Source organism: Phyllostomus discolor, chromosome 1, assembly GCF_004126475.2.
Source record: "Phyllostomus discolor isolate MPI-MPIP mPhyDis1 chromosome 1, mPhyDis1.pri.v3, whole genome shotgun sequence".
NCBI classification, from domain to species: Eukaryota; Metazoa; Chordata; class Mammalia; order Chiroptera; family Phyllostomidae; genus Phyllostomus; species Phyllostomus discolor.
Genome location: NC_040903.2, coordinates 13,300,986 through 13,323,155, shown reverse-complemented (window position 1 = coordinate 13,323,155; position 22,170 = coordinate 13,300,986). Strand labels below are relative to the sequence as shown.

At 40.2% G+C, this 22,170-nt stretch overlaps 1 protein-coding gene across 6 annotated transcripts in view; it reads left to right on the top strand.

Moving 5' to 3' along the window:
* PPARGC1A (PPARG coactivator 1 alpha) overlaps nucleotides 1-22,170 on the top strand; it is a 632,304-nt gene that overhangs the window by 598,620 nt on the left and 11,514 nt on the right. For all 6 annotated transcript variants that reach the window (XM_028505630.2, XM_028505627.2, XM_028505626.2 and 3 more), the window contains 3 exons: nucleotides 11,917-12,832; nucleotides 13,452-13,556; nucleotides 13,708-13,828. In XM_028505630.2, the coding sequence (XP_028361431.1) occupies nucleotides 11,917-12,832; nucleotides 13,452-13,556; nucleotides 13,708-13,828 (1,142 nt within the window). The remainder of the gene's footprint in view (nucleotides 1-11,916; nucleotides 12,833-13,451; nucleotides 13,557-13,707; nucleotides 13,829-22,170) is intronic.

The window sequence follows — 22,170 nt, the reverse complement described above, 5'->3', positions numbered from 1 at the left end:
AAGACATTTATTACGGATCAGACTTAAGGCAGAGTCTCTGATGTGTACAAGGCAGAGCAAAAGTAGGTTTACAGTTGTAAGAATGTGAAGCAGAGTTTATTCTTATATTGTTTATTAATTATTATGTTATTTTCCATACAAACAACTGTAAACCTAGTTTTGCCCCACCGTGTATGTGTTACTGTTGTGGATCCTCAAATACCCCTAGTTTAGATTAAGACACCAAAACTTGAGGAGGTAGAGAAACAAACATTTACTGATCCCTCACTCAATAAGTGTGCCAGGCATGTGTGTGGTTTGGGCTAATTTCCCAAAATCTCGTAAGGATGGCGGTGGTTCTCTCATTCTTAAGATGAGGAAATATGGTTCAGAGATGTTAAGTAAAGTGCCCAAGATCAAGAGCTAGAAAGCCAGGAGCAGCGGTTTGCAGCCAGGTGCACTCCCCCCGATGTTTCCCTTGGGATGTTTTCTCACTGTCCAGTGTACCTAACAGTGTCATGCTCTCCTCTGTATGTTACCATTTTAATATCTTTTCAGCCAAGGAGAAAAATGAAAATATGCCCATTCACCAATACACGTTCTTATATCTATTTTAAAGAAGAGCTATTTTCTTCACCATTTGGACTTCTGAACTCATTTAGCCAGTCTTGACTTCACATACTGAAGAGGAAGGAGCACTAAAAACTTGGACTGACCTCAGAAACTTATTAAAGCAGAGTTCCAAAGCCGGCTTCTGAGTTGGTTGTAAATGGTGTCTTTGCACAAGTGCACTAAGTTTAGGTCCTTGAACCCCAGCAGAAAGTGAATCTTAGGATGTCTGAACAAGAAGTTCCTTGGCTCTGGCCATGGCCGATAAGGGTAAAGGAACAGTAAGTTAAGCAAGATGCTTTCAACCAGAACCGTGGTGCCTGCATGCACCATGGTCATTGTCACCGAGTTTAATTTCACACTTTGAGTTTGCTAAATTACCTTCTTATGAAAGGTCTATTGCATGATTGCATGATTTGGTAAAGCAGTAGAGTAGGTAATGTCATGGTATTTATATATGTTTTATGTGTGTGTGTGTAGACTCATATACATACATATATGTCCATATATCTTTATGTGCATATATATGCATACACATATATATTTGCTTATAAGCACATACATAATTTAAATAAATTACCATTTACATATATGATCATAAGTTACTTGTGGGTGTATATGGTATGTGTAGTAGAGACCGTCACACCTGACCAATGAGAATGAGTATTTGGTGGGTTTATCTAAAAAGCTGATGTAAGTATATACTATTTTGTCATTTTACTTTTGCTTAAAACCTAAACACACATTAAAATATAACATTTTTGGTAAAAGACAGATCTTTACTTGGAGCTTAAGTGTGCTGACTGGGATTCATTCATCTTTTTCGGCACGAACTTCACTGACTGCATTATAGAAGGCCCCACTTTTTGTTTCTCGTTCTTTGAAAGGAAAGTTTTAAAGACATTTGTGTGGTAGTCTGAGTACAGGATCATCCTAGAGTTTTGTGATTTTTGTGGAAATTACACCGTAATTCCCATGTTTCCTCAGCGTTTTCTATCAGCACTCATCTGCAACCAAATTGTCAGCCCTTCTTTTAGTTCTTATCGGGTTCTTTTATTGAAACGACATTTGCCTCACTGACACTTTTATTAATTTACATAATATTTTATTCTCTTACATAATTTTAGTTCCAGTATAATGGCTGTTGACTGGTTTGGGAAAATGCCCTACTGTGACTTATAGGAGGAACAAGCTCACCGAAAGGAATGTATTAACTAGGAATGTTCAGAATGTTGTATTGGTCAGTCACTGTTGTATTAGTCAGGTTAGAGAGGACTGAGAAAGCTTCCATGGGATATGGTAAAATGAAGCTTTGTTTTAAAGAAGCACTTTTTATTGTTCTGATTATAAATAATGAAGTTTCCTATGAAAATGTCACTAATACAGGCTGGTAGAAAAGTTATTCAGAGTCCTAAGATGCAAAGATATTTACACCATTGTTTTCTATAGATATTTTAATATATCTGTGATCATTTTGTACATATATATATATATATATATAATATTTTACATCCAGACTTTTCCATTAACATTTTAAAAAGGAATTTGTATTATCACAGCCCTTTATTATTAGGCTTTTAGAATACTGTGTAACCTTAGTTTGAGTAGGTATTTCTAAATTTACTTATTCATACTCCTACTGTTACATGTTTAGGTTGTTACCAATTTGAAATAGCATTGCAGTGGAAATCTTCATTCATAAAATTTTTTATTATTTTTCTCAAAATAAATTTCTAGTAGTTATTCATACTGAATATAAGGTCATTCATATCTTGGGGGTTTTGTGATGCATATTGCCACACTGCTTTCCAAAAGGGGCATTTCCATTGATAGTCCTATTAGTACTCTGTGGATATACTTGCTTTATTTCATCCTTGCTACCATTGGGTGTCTTCATTTTTAAAATGTTTTGTTAATTTGTGTGTATGAACACATCATTTAAATTGCATGTCATTTCTTAATGAGATTATGTTGTTATAAAAAAGACTTACTTTGATATATTTTTGCCAGAAGTTTTAATAGTTCTTTTATTGATAATACATCATTTTCAATAATTTAGTTATAATTTTGATAAGTAGTGGTCTACACTATTGAAAGGCAAGTAAAGATTTATAGAAAATCCTTTAAAAATACTTATAATCTTTAAACATATATACAGATTTATTTCTGTCAGAGAACCAGAACTCACCTTACTAGTTTAAATCCTTTTTTCTTGGTGCTTTAAAAGATTATTTGGTACAATGGAAAACAATTGAACAACATATTTTTCACATTACCCATTCTTGCAAAATGCTAGGTCTTGCTGGATAGAGTGCAACAAGAGTCAGGCATAGAGATTAATCTGTGGAGCATAGTACTTGGCCTATAGTAGCTGCTAAGTAAATGATACTGTGTTTAATATGTGGTCTTGTAGGCTGTTGGGAGAAAAGAACACTTTCCGTAAGAAGTACAAAGGGAAAATATTATTTATTGTTTATGACATTTGGTTACCTGATAAGAATGTTGGCATGTAGGCTGGTTTTGAGTTTGCTGAGCAAGGTGGTTGTAAGTGTGAAGCTGCAAATGAGAGAAACTGAGGCAGGGCCCCGTTGCCTGGAAGAAGAGAAGGAATTGGAAGCTATCGGGAAGCAGGGGAAGAGGAGAAACTTGGAGGATGCGCCAGAAAGCTGGGCGAAGTTTGGAAGTTGCCTGGAGGGCGGTGCCTGGAGGAGGAGGAGGGGGGAGGAGAGTTTTATTTTGCTTTTTTCGTAGAAATATTACAAGGGTTTGAAATGTGTGATGCTTATGATCTCCATTTCCTCTGGAAATCTTGAGTCAAATGCGTTGCATAGTAGACACTAATTATGCCTCAGAGAATCACCAAAGGGAGGAAAGAAGTTATCAAAGGGAACCTGTAACAAGGCTTCAAGTTCTGTACAATGATTGCAGAAGATTGAAAAAAAATATGAAGACAGTTCAGGACTGAAAGAAACATTAAGACAAATACCATCCTGCAGTGAGTGAGTGAGTGAGTGAGTGAGGTGATCCACAGAAAAGAGTTTGGAAGAAATTGGGTTCTCCACAGGGTAAGGTGGGGAGCCTTAGGAGAGAAAAACACGGGCATCAGGTTTTGAAGTGTACGGGTGGGAAGGGGAGAAGGTATTGCTGGAGCAGGAGCAAGGAAGCAGGAAATCCAAGAGAAGTTTAGGTGAGAAGTTTAGGTGAGAAGGAATTTGGCGTGGGCAGTGCAATCGGTAGAGAACTATGCAAGGTAACACAAATACTTTCCCTCCTTCATCTCTTTCTTTCTGGGGCTCCTTCTCAATATCCTTAATCTCATCTGGGTCTCAGATTCCTCAATTCTAAAACCCTACTTACAATTCCCAAATGCAATTATTGTTTGACTCAAAGGACTAAATTATAGGTTGAAACATAAAATCATCAGCATTCAGCCATTCTGGACATACAAAAATGGCAATTTTGTGTGGTTTAACTTGAGCCAATACACTTTATAAGCAGCAGCACTCCAAATAAAAGTAATTTATTGTGAATTTTAAAAAACAGACAGCATAGCTTAGTGAAGTTGTGAGGAACCTTGGCTGGGATACTGGACTAGTCTAAGTTCAAGTTCTGGTCTACCCCTACCTAGTTGTCTGGCTTTTGGCCAACTTAATAAACTTCAGTGAGACTCAGGGTCCTTATGCATCAAATAAAGGTAATAGCCACATCTGCAGTTTCTTGAGTCACCATGAGGATTAAATGAGGTAAAACATGAGAAAGTCTCAGTCCAGTATCAGCATATATGTGTTTAATAAATAATAGCTTTTCAACTACTACTTCTATGTTAACTTTACCTACTAAGGTCATTGCACCTTGTTGTTCATCTTCTCAGCTTTTGATTATCTTTACCTGTTCCCTTTCATTAAATTAATGTTATCTCCTCTTTGGCAGTCTCATATATGAAATTATATATTCTTGTGTGTGTGTGTGTGTGTGTGTGTGGCAAAGTTCCCTGAATTCTCCATGAAATTGAACATACACTCTTTTTGGTGTGGGTGTGGGTGTGAGATTCACCAAATAAGGGCAGAAAAATCTCCCCTTTGATATTCCTTCTGCAACAGCTCCATCTGCGATTACTACAGATTTTGGAGGTTAGGCACTCCCTAATAGCACCTCACTTTTCTGACTCCCTGCCCATTCCATTGTTAAGAAAAAAGTTGTATGTTGATTTTAGCTCTGTGGTGAACCCTGGGTTCAAAGCAGGTCTGTCTGGCTGGACATTTTGTTTCTTTCCTAAAGCCTGAAATTTAAAGATAGCAGTAGGCATCTGTTATGTTAAACAGGTTTCATTTCACTTGTGGAGTGTCATTGACTGGTATCGGCTGCCAGGAGCATTGTGTCAAGAAGAGTTCTGAAGGCCAAGTCTGTGCTCAGTAGGAATGTCATGATCAATTAGTGATGTCTGCCACAAGTGCAGCAGGGTGGTGGTGGACGGGGTAGGGTTCACGCTGTTGGTTTGTGGATCCTTGATGTACACACACTTACTCTGTTTGGTCGTGGCCAAAGAATAGTATCTAGCTGTTGCCCAGGCCTTTCTGGGGTCTTGCTTTTCTTTACTCTCACACATGTTCTTGAAATTTTTCCAAACACTTAAGTGGAAATATAAAGAGTCAACAAAATTCTAAGACCTCCAGAATGATCCCTCTGTCCCATCTGCAGTGTCTTTGGGAGACAGGAGGGATGAGATAGGAAGTTTGCTTTATTAGGGATTGCCAGCTGCTCTGACTTCGTGATTGTCCCAAACTAGCTCATTCTGGCTGGTAAAAAAACACTTCTCTTTTACAGGTGTAAAAACTAATTTGATTTCAAAATAGCTGTTAGTAAAGCAAGATGAGAGGAAGGAGAATGCTCTTTTGGCAGAAGGCGTTCCAATCTATTGCATATGGAGATTTTTCAGAGCGCGAGACTTTTTGTTTCCCAAATGGGAATGGCAAAGCAATGTCAGCTGAATAAGAGGATGGTTTGCACCAGAAGACATGAAGACATTTGGTTAGGGACCAGTGACTGACCCCCGCATTTCATGGATATGTATATGCATGTATATATGGCTAGGGATATGCAGATTATTTTTATTGTTAGTACTCTCAAAGTGATAAAAAGCAATGTAACTAATTTTAGGGAAATGAGAAAAGCAGAATAATCAACAGTCTCATCACTGTGACACACTAGGTCTATAGCCCTGATATATCCCCCTCCCCGTCATGGCCGTGATGGTAGTGGACACGGGATTCTGTGTCATTTGTTTTTCACTGAATGTTTTCCCTTGATTTAAATGGGCAGTCATTCCAAGTGAGCATCCATGAATGTGTATTTAAAAAAACAAACACTCATTAGCCAATCAATTTGTAACTTCTCAATCTTCTTTATGTGGAGTTTTATATTTTCTTTCTTGGACTTCCCATTTAAAAGTTCATTGTGCTCGATGGAACATTGACAAACAGAATGCATCTGCTCAACCCTTTTGGTATCTACTTCTTTTGCGTGTGCCTCCTCTTCGGGGAACTGGAGCAAAGCAGAATATGAGCAGCAGTCAGTAGTTTTCAAAGGAAAACCCCAGCGGCAGAGAACTGGAAAGTGATTTTGACAGGTCACATAACCCATTCTTGTGCCCGAAGAAGGCGAGGGGGAGAGACCCAGCGAATGCTCTTTGCAGCGGCGTGCTGCAGTGGCTGGTGCCTCGTACTGCCATGGATTTCTGCCATGCTTCAAGCGTGTCCTTCATTTTTCTGTTTGTAGTCTCATTCTTCTTGACCCAACATGGGGAAAGGTCATTCCTTTGTTTCTCAGTTTTCTTCTCTGGAAATGGTACTGTTCGGTATCTTTTTTTTTCAAGCCAAGAATAACAAAGCAATGTACTCTCCTGTATGAGCTTGGGAGGCTTTGGGGGTAGCCACCTGGAAAGCCAGGTCCTGCTCGCCCTCAGCCCACTCCCCTTTCCAGCCCCGGCTGTGTGCGAGAGTGCGCGAGGGCCACTTGATAAGATCTTCATCTTCCTGGAGCGAGAGTTGGGGAATTAGTCACATGTCACAGGAATGTTCTGAGGCTTTTCTGCAAGGCCAGTTTGTTCTTTATAATCAAAGGTGCCATCGAAATACTTAAAAAGTAATAGAGGCAGAGGGTCTCTTGGCCACAGATAGGTGTGGGAGGCCCCTCCATGACAACTATTAACGCTTTGGTTGCTGGCTCCGTGGAGCCACTCTGAGTCCTGGGGAAGCTGAGGGTGGGCTGAGGGCAGTAGGGGAGCTTTGATCCACGAAATACTCTAGTAACTGGTGTAGCTGCTCATGCTGAGTATCAGCCCTTCTTCCTATGCCCTCTTGACGCCTCCTCCGAGTTCTTGGGGCCAAAAATCTGCGAGTAGGACAAGTCACACCCTTCTCTTGGCCCAGTCTTCCTTTGCCGGTGAGTTTTTAAACATGTTATAAACTCATCCTCTTGCTGTTTTTCCTTAAGCAACATCTGAATTGGCATGTAACAGAAGAAAAATCTCACTGTCAAGGAAACTCCAAAGCAAGTCACAGATTTGGCAGGAGGTTCTGTAAAATGTTAGAAACTATTAAAGTAAAGATCCTCCTGAAGTCAGTGGGTGGAGAGTGGAGCACAGAAGACAGAGCAAAGGACTCACCATTTCCCAGAGCCATCCAATTAAACAGAGAAACCCAAAAGAGAACTTCTCCAAGAAAATCGTTTTATAGCACGCACATAATGAAAAAACAAAACAAAACAAAACTTGTCTCTGACTTTTTTTTAAAAAAAAATAAAAGGGCTGTTTAAAAAGATGACTGTAGAGTGTGCACCACTTCTCCCAGATTTGCTGTGCAGAAGTGCATAAGTGTGAGTGATGTAGAGGTACTTGTTTATTATAGAGCACATTTCAATGCAGTAATCATAAATATTGCTAAGGTTGTGCTCTGTTGAAATATGACCTACATACTCTTGATTGTTTGTGTTACGTGATTTGTCTGACACCCATTACATTCTGGGTAATAGCAGCCATTTGTTGCTCTGCACAGCAGGCTCTTTTGACAAAAGAAAATAGGCAGCAATAAAAAAGCTATAGTCTGAATTACATTCTGCACAGAGCTGCACTGCTGAGAGTTTGTGCAAGTGTGTTAACAATGCTCTGAACTGCCTCTTGTCAGCCTTCAGCCCGTAATGGCCATCTGTCCTCCCATAAATCTGTCAAAACCTGCTAAGTTCAAGAGAGAGCATGGAATATACCTTGTACTGTCAACACCAAAATGTACACATTCCCCAGAAAATCAACACGCAGGAAATAATCCGGAGGTGATGGGCGGCATTAGCACTGTTGGTTCAGGCTTGCGGGATGGAATCGAGGGCCTGGCGATTCGTGGGAGGATGAGCAAAGGTAGCGGCATGACGGAATTGGTATTGACTGTCTTCCTACCGCAGGGGGAAGAAATCTGGGTAGGAGAGATGGGGTTAGAGAAATCCAATTAGTTCGGGTGCAGCCAGGGGTCCCCGTCCCATTGGCAGCTCTTAAAAGTTTGACAGTGTTAAAAGAAAAGAAAATGCTTCTTACATCGCTGTTTTGCTTTGGGTCTCAACTATCTCTGGAAATAGATTTTCAATTAGGCACTGGTGGTTCGAGGTCTTGCGATTCTTGAGATTTCTCAGTCTTGCTTGAAGGTACTGTCTGATTAAAGATGTTTCAGTAAACAGTAAAAAAGTTTAGGGAGTTATCTGAATTATTTCCCCAGACCCACCTACTCAGTAATGCTAAAGTAACTTCCATCCACTAAGCAAGAATTCTTGATTTGTTTTAACAAGTAGTGCTGACAGAAATTTATTGCCTTGATAATTTCACTCCCTGGGTATATTTGGTTATCTCCGAGAGCATCTGTACATCTTAAGCATATGTGTAAGAAAATACACTTACTTCAAATGTTAAAGGCTCGTCTCTTAATTTAAAAAGAACTGTGAACTCCCTGGGGCTGAATCCCTGCAACTCCAGCCGCTGGCGTGGGTGGCATCTGGCACATAGTAGGAGTGCAGTGACTGTCTGTTCATTGCCGCAGGCTGCCCGATATGTGAAGGAGGTGGAAGGCTCTGTTTTTAACTCAAAGAAACTACAATCGAGGTGCCGTCAGTCCCAAGAGCAACTTGAGAATCAGTTATTTAAGTGATAATGAGCTTAGGTACTAGGACAAGGGTTTCACATGTTCGAGACTGAAAAGAATTTCTATATTTAAAATCCCTAGATAGCTAAGTTATTTATAGAACTAGTCTCTCTTTAATAGTGGCCTAATTTGGTGTTTCTGAAGTTTAGGGTTTCTTTTCATAAGTCTACAATGTCTGTCAAAACACATATACCCGAGTAGAAGGCAACGTGCCACATGGGATCTGTAGGACAGTGGCTCTTCACAGGAGCTCCGTGAATCATCTTACTAAAGATGTTTAACCAGCCCTGACTGCTGTGGCTCAGTTGGTTGGAGTGCTGTCGGTCAAAGTGAAAGGTTGCCGGTTCGATTCCCAGTTGGGGCACATGTCTGGGTTGTAGGTTCTGTCCCCAGTCAGGGTTTAGATGAGAAGCAACAGACTGATATTTCATTTCTCTCCTTCTCTTTCTCCCCCTCTCTAAAAATAAATAAATAGATGATAGATAGATAGATAGATAGATAGATAAATAATTTAAAAAATGTTTAACCAGCTTCCCAAAGGATCCTTGGGCCACTGAAATGTGATATCAAGTAATGAAGGAGGACCTGGAAAAATAAAAACAAAAATGAGTACAAAGTTTTTTCAAAAACAAGACCAAACAACATCCCACTAAGAGTTTATGATCTACTTGAAGAAACAAGAGATAATTCACATTCAGAAAAGCTAAGCAAGACCCTATAAGCTATATTTAATTTTTTAAAATTTAATCTTTGTTGTGTTTTTTCTGTTACCATTTCATCCCCTTATACACGCTCCCCCCACACAGCCATCACCACCCTGGTGTCCGTGTCCATGACCTCTGTGGACATTGACACAATGGAACACTACCCAGCTATAAGAAAGGAGAAAACTTTACCTGTCATGACAGTGTGGATGGACCTGGAGAACATTATGCTAAGTGAAATAAGCCAGGCAGTGAAAGAAAAATACCCTGTGATCTCACTCATACACGGAATCTAATGTACACACAGAGCCATATAACTATATCGAATAAGTATCAAGTGATTGAGCCTGGCAGTAACTTATTGGAAAAGTAAAAATTACCTTATTTTGGGGCGTCATGAAAAGATTTACAGAGCTAGGTTTTAGGATGTTGATGTCATTTCCCCCGACGTGAGGGCTCTGTTATTGGGAATATTTGACACTTACTCACTCGGCAAAGAGATTATTCCTCATCATTTCTTTGAGCATCTTTACTTCCTATGAGAAATCTTTGAGAACTTGTCATTTCTTTGCTGGGCGTTAGCTTGAATGTGTTGTAATGGTAATAGAAGATAGTGGTAGAAATCAGTATGTATATATTGGCAGTGCAGAAGGTAATAAAACAAGAAAAAAAAAAGAAAAAAGAGAGAGAAGAAGAGAGTGACCACATGTTGAGTAAAAGACATATTTGTCCAGGAAAGAGGGACAAAGAGAGTCTGCCTCAGTGACACAGATGACTCATTCAATACTATGTCACCTCCTTATTATCTATTAGCAAAGAAGGGTAGGCGTGCCATAGGCTGCTACTAAAGAGGCTTTTTTGAGAGTCAATGTTTTTTTCTCATCGTGTTTGCATTTCCCCGTCTTTATGAACTTTTCTGGGATGGATTTGCAAAGGCAAACCACTGTGCATCTTTCTTTCTTTTCTTTCCTCATGAAGGGAAAATCAGTCATGCATAATAAAAGTGGCCAGAGTGGCATAACGTATTTCATTTTAGGGAAAAATACCAATTTTTCTCCATCTCTTTATTGTCAAGTAGGAGAGAGAAGCAGCGCCTTCCTGTTCATACCAACATTTCATGTGGCTTTCTGTGACCTACTTGGTTTTCTCTCGACAAATATATATTTATATACATTTCTAACAAGGTAGGATTTCTCTGCCTTTCCTTGAAACGTGCCGTTGCCTGAAGTCTAACCCCAGGCTTGTTAGCAGACTTGAAGTTCTTTTTTTTGCTGAATAGCATTCACCCGTCCTCCTAAATAGAAAGTGTATTATAAACCAAAATGTTCACTTGTAAGCATAAAGTCATTTGAACTCCAGCCTTCCCTTCTTCAAAGCCCCTCGGACTCAGAAGCCATGTCACAGTTACTTGTCCTCGGCCCAAGGGGAGGAGCCGCACCTACTCAGGGCTGACGCTTCGCGGAGGCATCTTCACAGACTGTCCCGCTGTGACTTCTGATGGCGTTTTCTGCCCCTCTGTAGAAATCCACAGAGGCAACAATGGATGGGTTTTCCCCATTATTCCTTTTTTTTTAATTGAAATTAATTGCAGAAGCTTGGATTCCTTTCAATCCTTCGGCCTCCTAACCTGCGCTAATGTTGTGCTCTAATGAAATGGTCCCATCACTGCAATAATCCCTGTTACTGTTCACTTTGGTTCCTGTCGCAGAACCATATTTTAGACAGAATGTATTAGTTATGCTTACAAGAATGTATTATACCTACATTAGCCACGGTTTACTAAGTTAATGAACTGTGGCGACAAAACCGTAGCCATCACGTCGTAGAGTTGTCTAGTTCCCCGCATTCAAGCGTTGTTTTGCTGAACTCGTACCAACGGCTCTTATGTCATCCCTACATTTGCCATCATCCCATCTATTTTTTTTTTTGAAGTTGCCTAATTCTTTGGTTCCAAGGGTAAATTTTCTTGATTGGACCAAAAAACCCTGGACCACTTGTATTCTCAGTAGCGTTCTTTGTAGACTAAAGCTACCAAAGTCGTTTTATGATGCCCTTGAGCCCCACCGCATTCATTTTCCATAACACGGATGATATGGTTCCCTTGAAAATCTGACCTTTGGTGATGCCTGGTGTCGTGGAGGCCGGGAGGGGCGTGTTAATGTTTTCTCAGAGGTAGGTTTGTTAGCACTGGTGTTCAAAATACAAAATATCACGCTCAGCTGCCTGGCGTGGCTGATCGATCTTTTCTTGGTGACAGAGGCTTAGGGGCGGAGAGTCACTTTGTCAGGTGTTGTCATGCATTTAGTTTCCTTCTTTTTCACTCAGTTTTAACCATTGTCTGAAATCTCGGAAACATTAGAAAAACGTATCCTGGCATTTAAGAATGTTGTCTCTTCTCTCTTTCTTTTCCTATCTCCTTTTTTTTGTTTGTTTTTTTGCCTTAGGCCTAACTCCACCCACGACTCCTCCTCACAAAGCCAACCAAGACAACCCTTTCAGGGCTTCTCCAAAGCTGAAGTCCTCTTGCAAGACTGTGGTACCTCCGCCATCAAAGAAGCCCCGGTACAGCGAGTGTCCTGGTACCCAAGGCAACAACTCCACCAAGAAAGGGCCTGAGCAGTCTGAGCTGTACGCACAGCTCAGCAAGACCTCAGTGCTCCCCAGTGGACACGAGGAAAGGAAGGCCAAACGGCCCAGTCTACGGCTGTTTGGTGACCATGACTATTGCCAGTCGGTCAATTCCAAAACGGAAATACTCATTAATCTATCACAGGAGCTCCAAGACTCTAGACAACTAGAATATAAAGATGCTCCCTCCAGTTGGCAGGGGCAGATTTGCTCCTCCACGGATTCAGACAAGTGCTACATGAGAGAGACTCCAGAGGTGAGCAAGCAGGTCTCTCCCTGTAGCACCAGGAAACAGCTCCAAGACCAGGAAATCCGAGCCGAGCTGAACAAGCACTTCGGCCATCCCAGTCAAGCTGTTTTTGACGACGAAGCAGACAAGACCAGTGAACTGAGGGACAGTGATTTCAGTAACGAACAATTCTCCAAACTACCTGTGTTTATCAATTCAGGATTAGCCATGGATGGCCTGTTTGATGACAGCGAAGATGAAAGTGATAAACTGAACTACCCTTGGGACGGCACGCAGTCCTATTCATTGTTCGATGTGTCCCCTTCCTGCTCTTCTTTTAACTCGCCGTGTAGAGATTCTGTGTCACCACCCAAATCCTTATTTTCTCAAAGACCCCAAAGGATGCGCTCTCGTTCAAGGTCCTTTTCTCGACACAGGTCGTGTTCCCGATCACCATATTCCAGGTCAAGATCAAGGTCCCCAGGCAGTAGATCCTCTTCAAGGTAAACCTTGTTACAACCCACCCAGAGCATAAGGCATTTCCAGGAAGTCAAAAAAAAAAAAAAAAAGAAAAGAAAAAAGAAAGAAAAAAGGAAAAGAAAAGAAAGAAAGAAAGACCAAACAAACTGAAAACATTCAAACCCGCAGGCAGCCCAGCCCCTCACAACTGCATTCCGGGTGCCACGGAACTAATGAGATTGTTGTCACACATACATCGCTCCTCATCTTTTCTTAAATCTGTCAGCCTTGAGCAGAGTGCCTTGAGCCAGTCAGATCACAGAGAGAGCAATTTGTAAGAAACTTGCTCATCTAACTTTTTCCATTACCTGGAGAGCTGCCCTGTGCCAGGATAGTTGAGATCCATGCAAGATAAAGCTGACAGTGTACCAGACTGGCGCTTGGCGTTAACATCAATAAGAGACGCTGGAGAGAACACATCCCTCCCAGACCTCTAAGCTGACTAGATGATCAGAAACTGTCACTGGGCAAATCTCACTAGTTTCCAGGAAGAAAAAGCCAGTTTATGTAATACAGTGTTCCAGGGGTGTTCAGTTGTGCCAGTCCACGGGGGTTAAGTGGTAGTAGTTGCAAACGCCTTTCTGTTTTTCTCCTCTCCCCTAGATCTTGCTACTACTATGAGTCAAGCCACTGCAGACACCGTGCACACCGAAATTCCCCCTTGTGCTCAAGATCACGTTCAAGATCACCCTACAGCCGTAGGCCCAGGTAACGATGCATGTCACGTTCCCTGGGCTCCTCTCATCCTGGCCTTCCCACGACAAGATGCCATCTAAAACCCTGCCCCTCCCCAGTTTATAATGTATTTTGCTCGTGTCATTGGAGGTGGTTGACTTAATGATGAAGTTGTGTTTCTCAGGTATGACAGCTACGAGGAATATCAGCACGAAAGGCTGAAGAGGGAAGAATACCGCAGAGAATACGAGAAGCGGGAATCCGAAAGGGCCAAACAGAGGGAGAGGCAGAGGCAGAAGGCAATTGTAAGCAGCTTGGAGCTAACTTTCATTTCAAAGGAGGGTTTCTTTTTTGTTTCCTTTTTCTTTTATTCTGCCCCCCCCCTCTCTCTCTCTCGTAGATTAGAAAATAAACTAAATCTAAGGCTTTGTTAGAATATGCAAGATTCACCCTTTTGACATTAAAACATCAGTTGTGTCCCCAATCCCTCTTTACATGGACTATTAGAAAACTAAATGTGAAATCAGTATGTTTCTCATTCATTTTGAAGCTCATTACTGTTTTTAAAAATGGGAGGAATGGAGAGTTACTCAGTCAGATAGTGGTTCCATCTGGTCAAAAGATACGTTCTTCTTATTGTTCTCAGCTGCTTTTTTCTTTGCGTGGAAAATGAGCAGGTATTACTGTTCCATCTTTTTGGCAGATGTGAGGATTGAATTGCCCATGAAGAGACTGGGTCCAAGTTAGATTTAAAGGAGTCAGGAGAGGAAGATTTGCTAAGGAAGTCATCACTTCTTACTTATGCTGGGTCAACACCTAACCAGGCAGCTGTGGATGCATCACATTTCTTAGGAACTACTTGTCAATAACCCATTACGTATTTTGGCAGCACTTATAGCAGGGTGTTACATTTCTTTGACATATAGACCATACTGACCCTTTGATGGAAAGATTCAGATGATATTAAAACCAATTTTTTTCTCTGTAGTTCAGTACTTTTTCAGCAGCTGCTTGCTAACGGGTAGACTTTACCTGGCTCCCACCCAATGCTTGTCAACCTAGACCTTGGGAGGCAAATATGAGATACTCCAGTTGTCGGCATCTAGTACCTGCCCATGGTGACATTCCTGATCGATTGTGGCACACTACTTCTGAGCCACCACAGAGGCCCTGGGTGTTTCCCAGCAGGGTGCTCCAAGGAGCCATGGCTAATCAGTTAGAAATGGTACTGCTATTGTTCACTGCAGCCACTGCCTGATTCTGCTAGCTTCCGAGACTCATTTCCCTGAAGATCGGCTGTTGACATATCTTGAATATAAGCATACTAAGACTTAGGGAAAGGGATTTTAAAAGTTAGATGTATATGGTTCTTTAAGAAAACCCACTACCATCAACAAAGTCTTGAAAAACCCACAGCAAAGAGCTGATTAATAAAGTCAAAATCAAGCACTGGCCCACAGTGATCGGCTGGAGGAAAAAGGTTACCCGAGGAGTCTGTTACTTGTAGGCACTGAAGGGGAAAGAAGGGATAAGTCATTGAATACTTGGGCTAAAGGTCTAGGGTGTTTGTTGTCACTCGCTTAACTTTGAATGTACCTAAGACTAAATCCTGGGCCTTTTGCAAATTATAACACTTTACCTCATTTTTTCCTCAACTTTCAAATGAGCTGTGATATTAAGCTCTGACAGAGTGTCATTAGTTAACACTTAAGAAGACTAATGAAAATTAAAAATTCAATATTTCTAATTTTACTATTTTTAATTAATAGCCTATTCAATAATTATAATAACTCACATTTATAGAGTGCCATGTAGTTTATAAAGACTTTTAATATGGCACATTACAGTTAATCTTTACAAAAGAGAATCAGGTTGGATAAGCATGTAGGAAAAATAGTGATTTCAGTGTTTGCAAATTCACATTTTATAAAATCTTTCATGTTTCTCCCCAGAAATATGCCATTAAAGAGAGAGATTAATTCTTTCCTAATATATTTGTTCATTTGGGAAAAATAAAACATAACCACAACCAAAGCTGCATAAATAAATATAGATAAAGACATGCTTATTTTATTCCTTCCAAAGATAATTTAGGGTCAGATACTTAACGAGAGTCAAGGCAGGGAAGAGGTGCCTCTTTGCTAGTTTGGTTCTTTCTAAATAGATCACTAGCTGATGCCTAACCCCCAAACGCCCTTGAAGTCATTCATCTGTTTGGAAGCTGATGTCACCCTGCCTTCTCCTTGTGTCTCAAATGTTGACCATTCCTTAGTTAATGTTTTGATTAGGACAATCTTGTATCAATTCTCTTTGAAAGATGGCTTATGTAGTCCAAATGTCAGCTTGGCTTATATTAAATTATTATAAAATAACTAGGCATTTGTGAGAACTCTGACATTGAGCTTTTCTGTTTTTGAAAAGCAGATTGAAAAAAAGAGAACTATGACCTAGAGGTTGTTTACTAACACAGTGACCTATAAGTAGTAAGAACTTAGTATAAAGATTTGGAATTTATTGTTAAACCAGTGCCCACTTCAACAATCCTATGCTATTTCTCCTTAACATAAGTGCAAACTCATGTCTCTTTATGTGACAAACATTTGCTAGGTGCTTGGGATACAAAAGTAGGTGAGACCTGGTCCGCTATAGCCAGGGAGCTTCACGTCTACTGGGAGGTAAAGCTAAATGGGCAGTGGGGTGTGTTAAGTGCTATTGTAGGAGATACATCTAAGGCTTTGTGGTGGGCACTCAGATCTGGGAATGACGGAAGTCATTCCTGAAGAGAGTGAGATTGATCTGAAACCAAGAGGGGTGGAAGGCAAAGGTTTTCTAAACCTCTGCTGTCCAACAAGGTAGCCATTCGCCAAGTGGCTAATTCAGCTACTTCCAAATTCAGATGCACTGCAAGTGTGATTGGATTTTGAAGACCGTGCAAAAAAAGAGGGTACAATACTTTATTTTAGATCAATGACAAGTTGAAACAATATTTTAGATGTATGGAGCTAAATAAATATATTGTTAGAATTAATTTTCTGGCTCTTTTTTACTTTTAAAATGGAGCTCCTACATTTTTTTAAATTACATAAACCAAATTATATTTTTCTTGGACATTGCTGTTCTAGTCAGAAGCGGTAGCTCATAATAAGTCTCTGGGGGAAGAGAAGCAAGGTAGACTGGGAAACGGCTAGTCATTTAGCTGGAATACTGAAGTGTGGAGCTGCAAGAAATAAGTCTGGAAGGCTTCATGAAAGCCCGATCTTTGAAGGGCCCTGTAAGTCATGATATAGATTTTGAAGTCTGTCTTGGAGGCTTAGCGGAACTATTTAATGAGTTTACCCACAGGAAGATTTTCTGATTGATTTCCTTCCTCAAAAATGATCTGCTTTCTTATGCCAAAATGCATTTTGCAAAGTTTATTTTTATGAACTTGGGCACAGGGACACATGCAATGATTTTTGATTCATTTGGCTAGATGAGCTTGGAAAGTCATTCACAAAACAGCTAAAGGAACTAGAAGAGACTTCCCAGGTTGGTGGGGTAGGTGATTTCCATTCAGATTTCTGAGACACTCTTAGGGGAATGAATAAGTAGCAAATTATATTTGGGATGCTTGGGGTGCAGTGCTGGATTTTGCATTAGTTCAGATCAGTTATATAATTAGGAGACCAACAAAGCAGAGGTTCCATAAGGAAATAAAAGTAATATTAAAATTATATAATAATTAATATTTTACAAAATGAAAATCATTTTGTGGTCTGTATTGCTGTTGTGTTGAGCTCCATAAGGGGATGGCTTGGAAAGTCTATGAAGTTCTCACAGTAATGCCTCTGCAAGCCCCTATCCAAATCAACTTGAGTGCACCAAATAAGAGAGTTCAGAGAAGAGTAGTGATTAGTAATTACTAACCCAGAATCATTCATTGTGGTTGAATATTGCTATTGTTTCAGTTGCTACTTCCCTCCGATTTCCACCCGAACTCTTTTTTCTCAAAAACCAATTCACCCTCTGCCTTTCTCGGTCTCGTAGGCTTGAAATAATTCAGGTGCTGTTGGAACCGTGCAAGCCAGGGTTTAGTACTTAATATCTCAACTGTCACTGCTCTAATTTCTTGTGGACTTCTAAGTCCAACTCCATTTGCAATCTATACAGTTTCCTGCCAGGAAACGTGATAATGGGATGTTAATTAACAGGGAAAATCTAGATATTATGATATGGCTCAGTGCTCAAAACCAAAACCAGATGTGCTGGCGCAATGGCGGTGGCATTTCGTTTCTCTCCGCCCCCCACCGCCATTGGTTAGTATGCATCCTGGGAGCCAGGAACAGCGCGTCATCACTGATAATGATTGGCTTCTTCTGAATGAACAAAAAATTGTGTCATCTCTCATAGTTACTCTTTTTGGAAAAAAATTAAGTAGTTTTCTATTCAAGCCCTTTTAAAGAGCTATTTCGTGGGAGTGAATATATCTTAGGATGAGCTCTGAGCTCACTGTTTAGCAACTGGCAGTTTTATCAGAAGTAGTTACATATACCCTTGGTCTATAGTTCTGATGTTTTCTGACTTACCATTGGGTTTGCCTGCATCTTAGCTCCTACTTGCATATGGCCTGTTAAGTAGACTGACCTGGATTTATTCACGTTTATCCAGCCTCTGACACTAAGGAGGAGCATGTCTGAGCATTACTGTGATAACTCTGGCAAATTGAATGCTGTAGTTTGGGTTCCTCCCTAAGAGTGACCCCCCAGTAATAGGAACTTATTGAATGACTACTGGATTAAATGAGTGTAATCAATATTAAAGGCAAAAGAAAAATATCCTTTTGTTTTTGGATTTTGTCAGTGTTTCAGCATTTCTTTCTGCCCATTCACATCTTTTTATGGACCCCCACCCCCAGTTTATTCTTTTATTAGAGGACCTAACTAGGCCATTCACTCTGGACACTGCATGGGATTATTCATTCATCTCATCTATAGTATTTGTAGTATACCTGGAATTTCTGAAGAAGTCAGGCTGTAGCTAACCTGACATTGTGCACAAGTCTTTTACTGCCAAAGTTGACATGCAGTTTCCTTAGCCATAGGAGTAGGCTTTTAAAAATTATTCTACTTTGGGAACGTTGACTAAAAGTTCTAAGAATCCAAATTCTATTAGGCTATTCCTTGTTGTTACCCAGCTTTGCAGAGCATTTTGGTGAGATAACACATAAAAATATTAACCATAGCACTTGATATATTGTAGACAATAAATGATAATTTCCTTATTAATTTTGTTTTCTTCTTCATCAAACCCCTTTCACCAGGATTATTATTTGATGAGAAACATGGCATTTTCTTCAGCTAACTTGGGAGACTCTATACACTTTCTGATAACTATTTTGATAATGCGAAGTCAGTTAATTCAGTCTGTTTTTTTTTCTTTATTTATCCCCTGTGTTTTGATATAATGAGGATTTACCATACCTGTTAATGCAACATAAATCTCCAATTTTATTATCTACCCCGTCAGCAAACTAGCTTTTGTGAAACTTGAAGCTAAAAGATATTTGATAAATGCTCCATCTTCCTCAATAGTGAAAACTGGTCTGAAAATAATTTTTCAAAAGCTTTTGCCAAAGGTTTAGAGTTCCTCCAAGCCTTTAAGAAGTTGGAAATGTTATTAAGCATTTTGATTTCTTTTCCTTTCATCTCCTGTTTAGAAATTAATGTCTTGAAAAATTGGCTGCAAATGTTAAGGTTTTTTAAAGATATGGAATCTATTCATCTGTCTAATAAAACTGCAACATGTTAAAAATAATCGGTTCTCTGTTAGACATTTTGGCCAATCTTGGAAAGATTTTTTGTCTTTGCTTTTTTAGACCTTCAGCTGCCTTTTAGTTTCAGTTTTAGCACCGGGAAAACTGAGCATTCTAATCATTTTCTCAAATGATAACTTTAACATGTCTTCAATCTCTAGTGTTTGTAAGGTACCAAGATGTGGCCCCAGTCCTGTGTTTTATGAACGGAGATGATAGACCAATAGGTGGTTTAGGTGACTGTGCACACCCCTTTGGGTTTCTGTTCCTCGCATCTAGACTGTGTCTTCTTTTTTACTGCAGAATGTATCAGTATCTGATATAAAAGGTCCTCTGGTTTATCTCCTTTGTGGGATCGTTGTTGCATTCAGCTTCGTATAAAGAAGCAATTCAGAGGCTGTCCCAATATGTCTGCATATGGACGTGCATATGGTAGATTTTAGCTTTAACTTCGAAGTTACTTGAATACATAGGCTGTGTGTGTTCCTGTAATGGTAGTTGAACAATTTCCTTGTGATGGTTCAATTTCTTTCTCTCTCTTCTGTATTGCCCCCTCCTTTCCCTCTATATAGTAGGAACCTTTCTAAAAAGGCTCATTAAAAAAAGAAAATCCCTAACATCCATGCAGGCAGGCACCAGGAAGTTTAGATAGCGGTTCCATCACATTCGGCTGTTTGACTTGAGTCGGCTGCATAAATAGAATGGAATGTGATGTTATGATTCCGCTGCCCGAGTGTATAGCACTGTCCCAGGATGAGCCTCACCACCCATTTATATTTATTGACCTCCTGAATGTGCTGGGTGCTCCGGAGCAACACAATTACAGCCTTCAATTGAGACATACAATCTACATGGAAGTGAATCAGGCAGCCTGCTCTGTTTGCTGTACATCATCTGGGCAGTTATTTAGGCTCGGTAGCTGATGTCAGGGGGATCGTGTTTTACCAACAGTTGCAGCAAAGCCCTACCTCTGGTTGTCACAGGTGATTTTTAAACGTGAGAGTCCTGCAAACTTGTAGCTGTTCCACAATTCTTGCACTTAAACTTGTAAAAACAAATCATGAAAACCTTTGTTAAGTCTCTTAGCTGAGCTACCTAGGCAAGTTTTTTCCTATGATAGACTGCTAAACCTGGCTTTCTTTCTCCCTTATCTTAGGATACACTTAGGCATCTTTGATGTAATGAGTGGTATGGAGTAAGTGTTAAAAATAATTAATTTATTAATTGATTGATTGATTGATTTTTCAACAAATATTTATTGAGACTTTATCTTTCAGGTATCCGTAGAACATGGTTGTCAATAGCACAGATATGGTCTCTGCTTTCATGAAACTTTCATTGTAGGGGGAGATGGACATTAAACAATAAATGAACTATTAATTATTTAATTACAATTGGGCATAGAACTACAAAGGATAAATAGAGTATTCTTTAAGAGCAACTAATAGGAATCGTGACCTCATTTCAAGTCTCTGAAAGGAAATGATTGTTGAATTTAATGTAATTCTAGGCAGTCTGTGTATGTCGGTGGAGGGGAGGGAGGGGCAGTGTAGAAAGGATGTTCCAAGTAGCAGGGTAACATCTTGCTCAAAGGCTCTGGGAAAGGAAGGAACACCGTGTACACTAAGGACTGATAGAAGCTCAACATGGCTGGAAAACAGAGTAACGGAAAGAATGCGATGTGTGGCGATAAAGCCCATGATGATGACAGGTCCAGACCATGACAGGTCCTGTTAGTGATTTAGGGCTTGCCTTACAAGTTAGGAGAATCCATCAGAATGTGTTGGACAGTAAATGGCACGGTCAGATACCTGCTCCCTTAACAAAGACTACTCGTGCCTGAGAGAAAGAATAGAGTGGAAGAGGAGAAGTACAGACACAGAACCCAAGTTATACTGGTCTGGAAGGAGATGCTGGCAGGTTGGTTTAGGGGAGACAGAATAAAGGAGCCGGACTAGAGAGTGATTTAGGAGGCACAAATCAACAAGGCATCATGGGTGATGAGATGTGAGGGAAGGCACTCGGTTTTTGTCCTGAATATCTGGCTAGATGATGTTAATTTCAATGATACAAGCACACTGGGAAACACCCTCTGGGGAGAGGGTGGAACTGGGGAGTTTTGTTTGGGGAATGTTGGGCTAGTTTGAGATGCCAAGGGAACAGCTAACCTCAGATGTCAAATAGATGGTTATTTGAGTCTGAAGCTCAGAGGAACTTCCCTGATGAAAATAGGAAGGGGAAGGTTGCATAAAGGTAAAAGAAGATGAGATGTGAATGATTAGAGCACCTAGGATAATATCTATTGTTGAGTCTGTGAATTGTTCAGTTATATTTCACAAGTGCTTACTGAGTGCCCGGTCCTTGCCAGGCACTTTGCCGAACACTGGGCACATGAAAAGGAAAGATGTTCAGTAAATAACACATCTCTTTGCCTCAGGCCCAAATTACTTTTCACATCATCCAAGACAGGATACTCTCAGTACATCCAGAGAAAACTCTTAGGCAAGCGAAATTTATACCTTAGTCCTGTGCTTCCTGGTCTTTGCTTCCATCTAACTTAAACATCAGCATCCTGAAGTCCGTTCCATTCTTGTTCGTCTTTGATAGACGTGTAGCCTAGTTGGTAAGCACTTTCGTTATATTAACTCCTTCCATTCTTGCCTTTTCTCCCTTTTGAGAGACATCATCACCTTTGTCCTGTCTTTTTTAGAACAAGATTTATAGGATTGTTTCTTCTATATTTTTTAAGAAATACATCCTCAGGCTACAGAATATTCTTCTTGTATTTTGAAGGTTGTAAATTGCTGATGATGATGATATTGATGCCACTGGTGAAAATGAGGCCACACCCTTCCA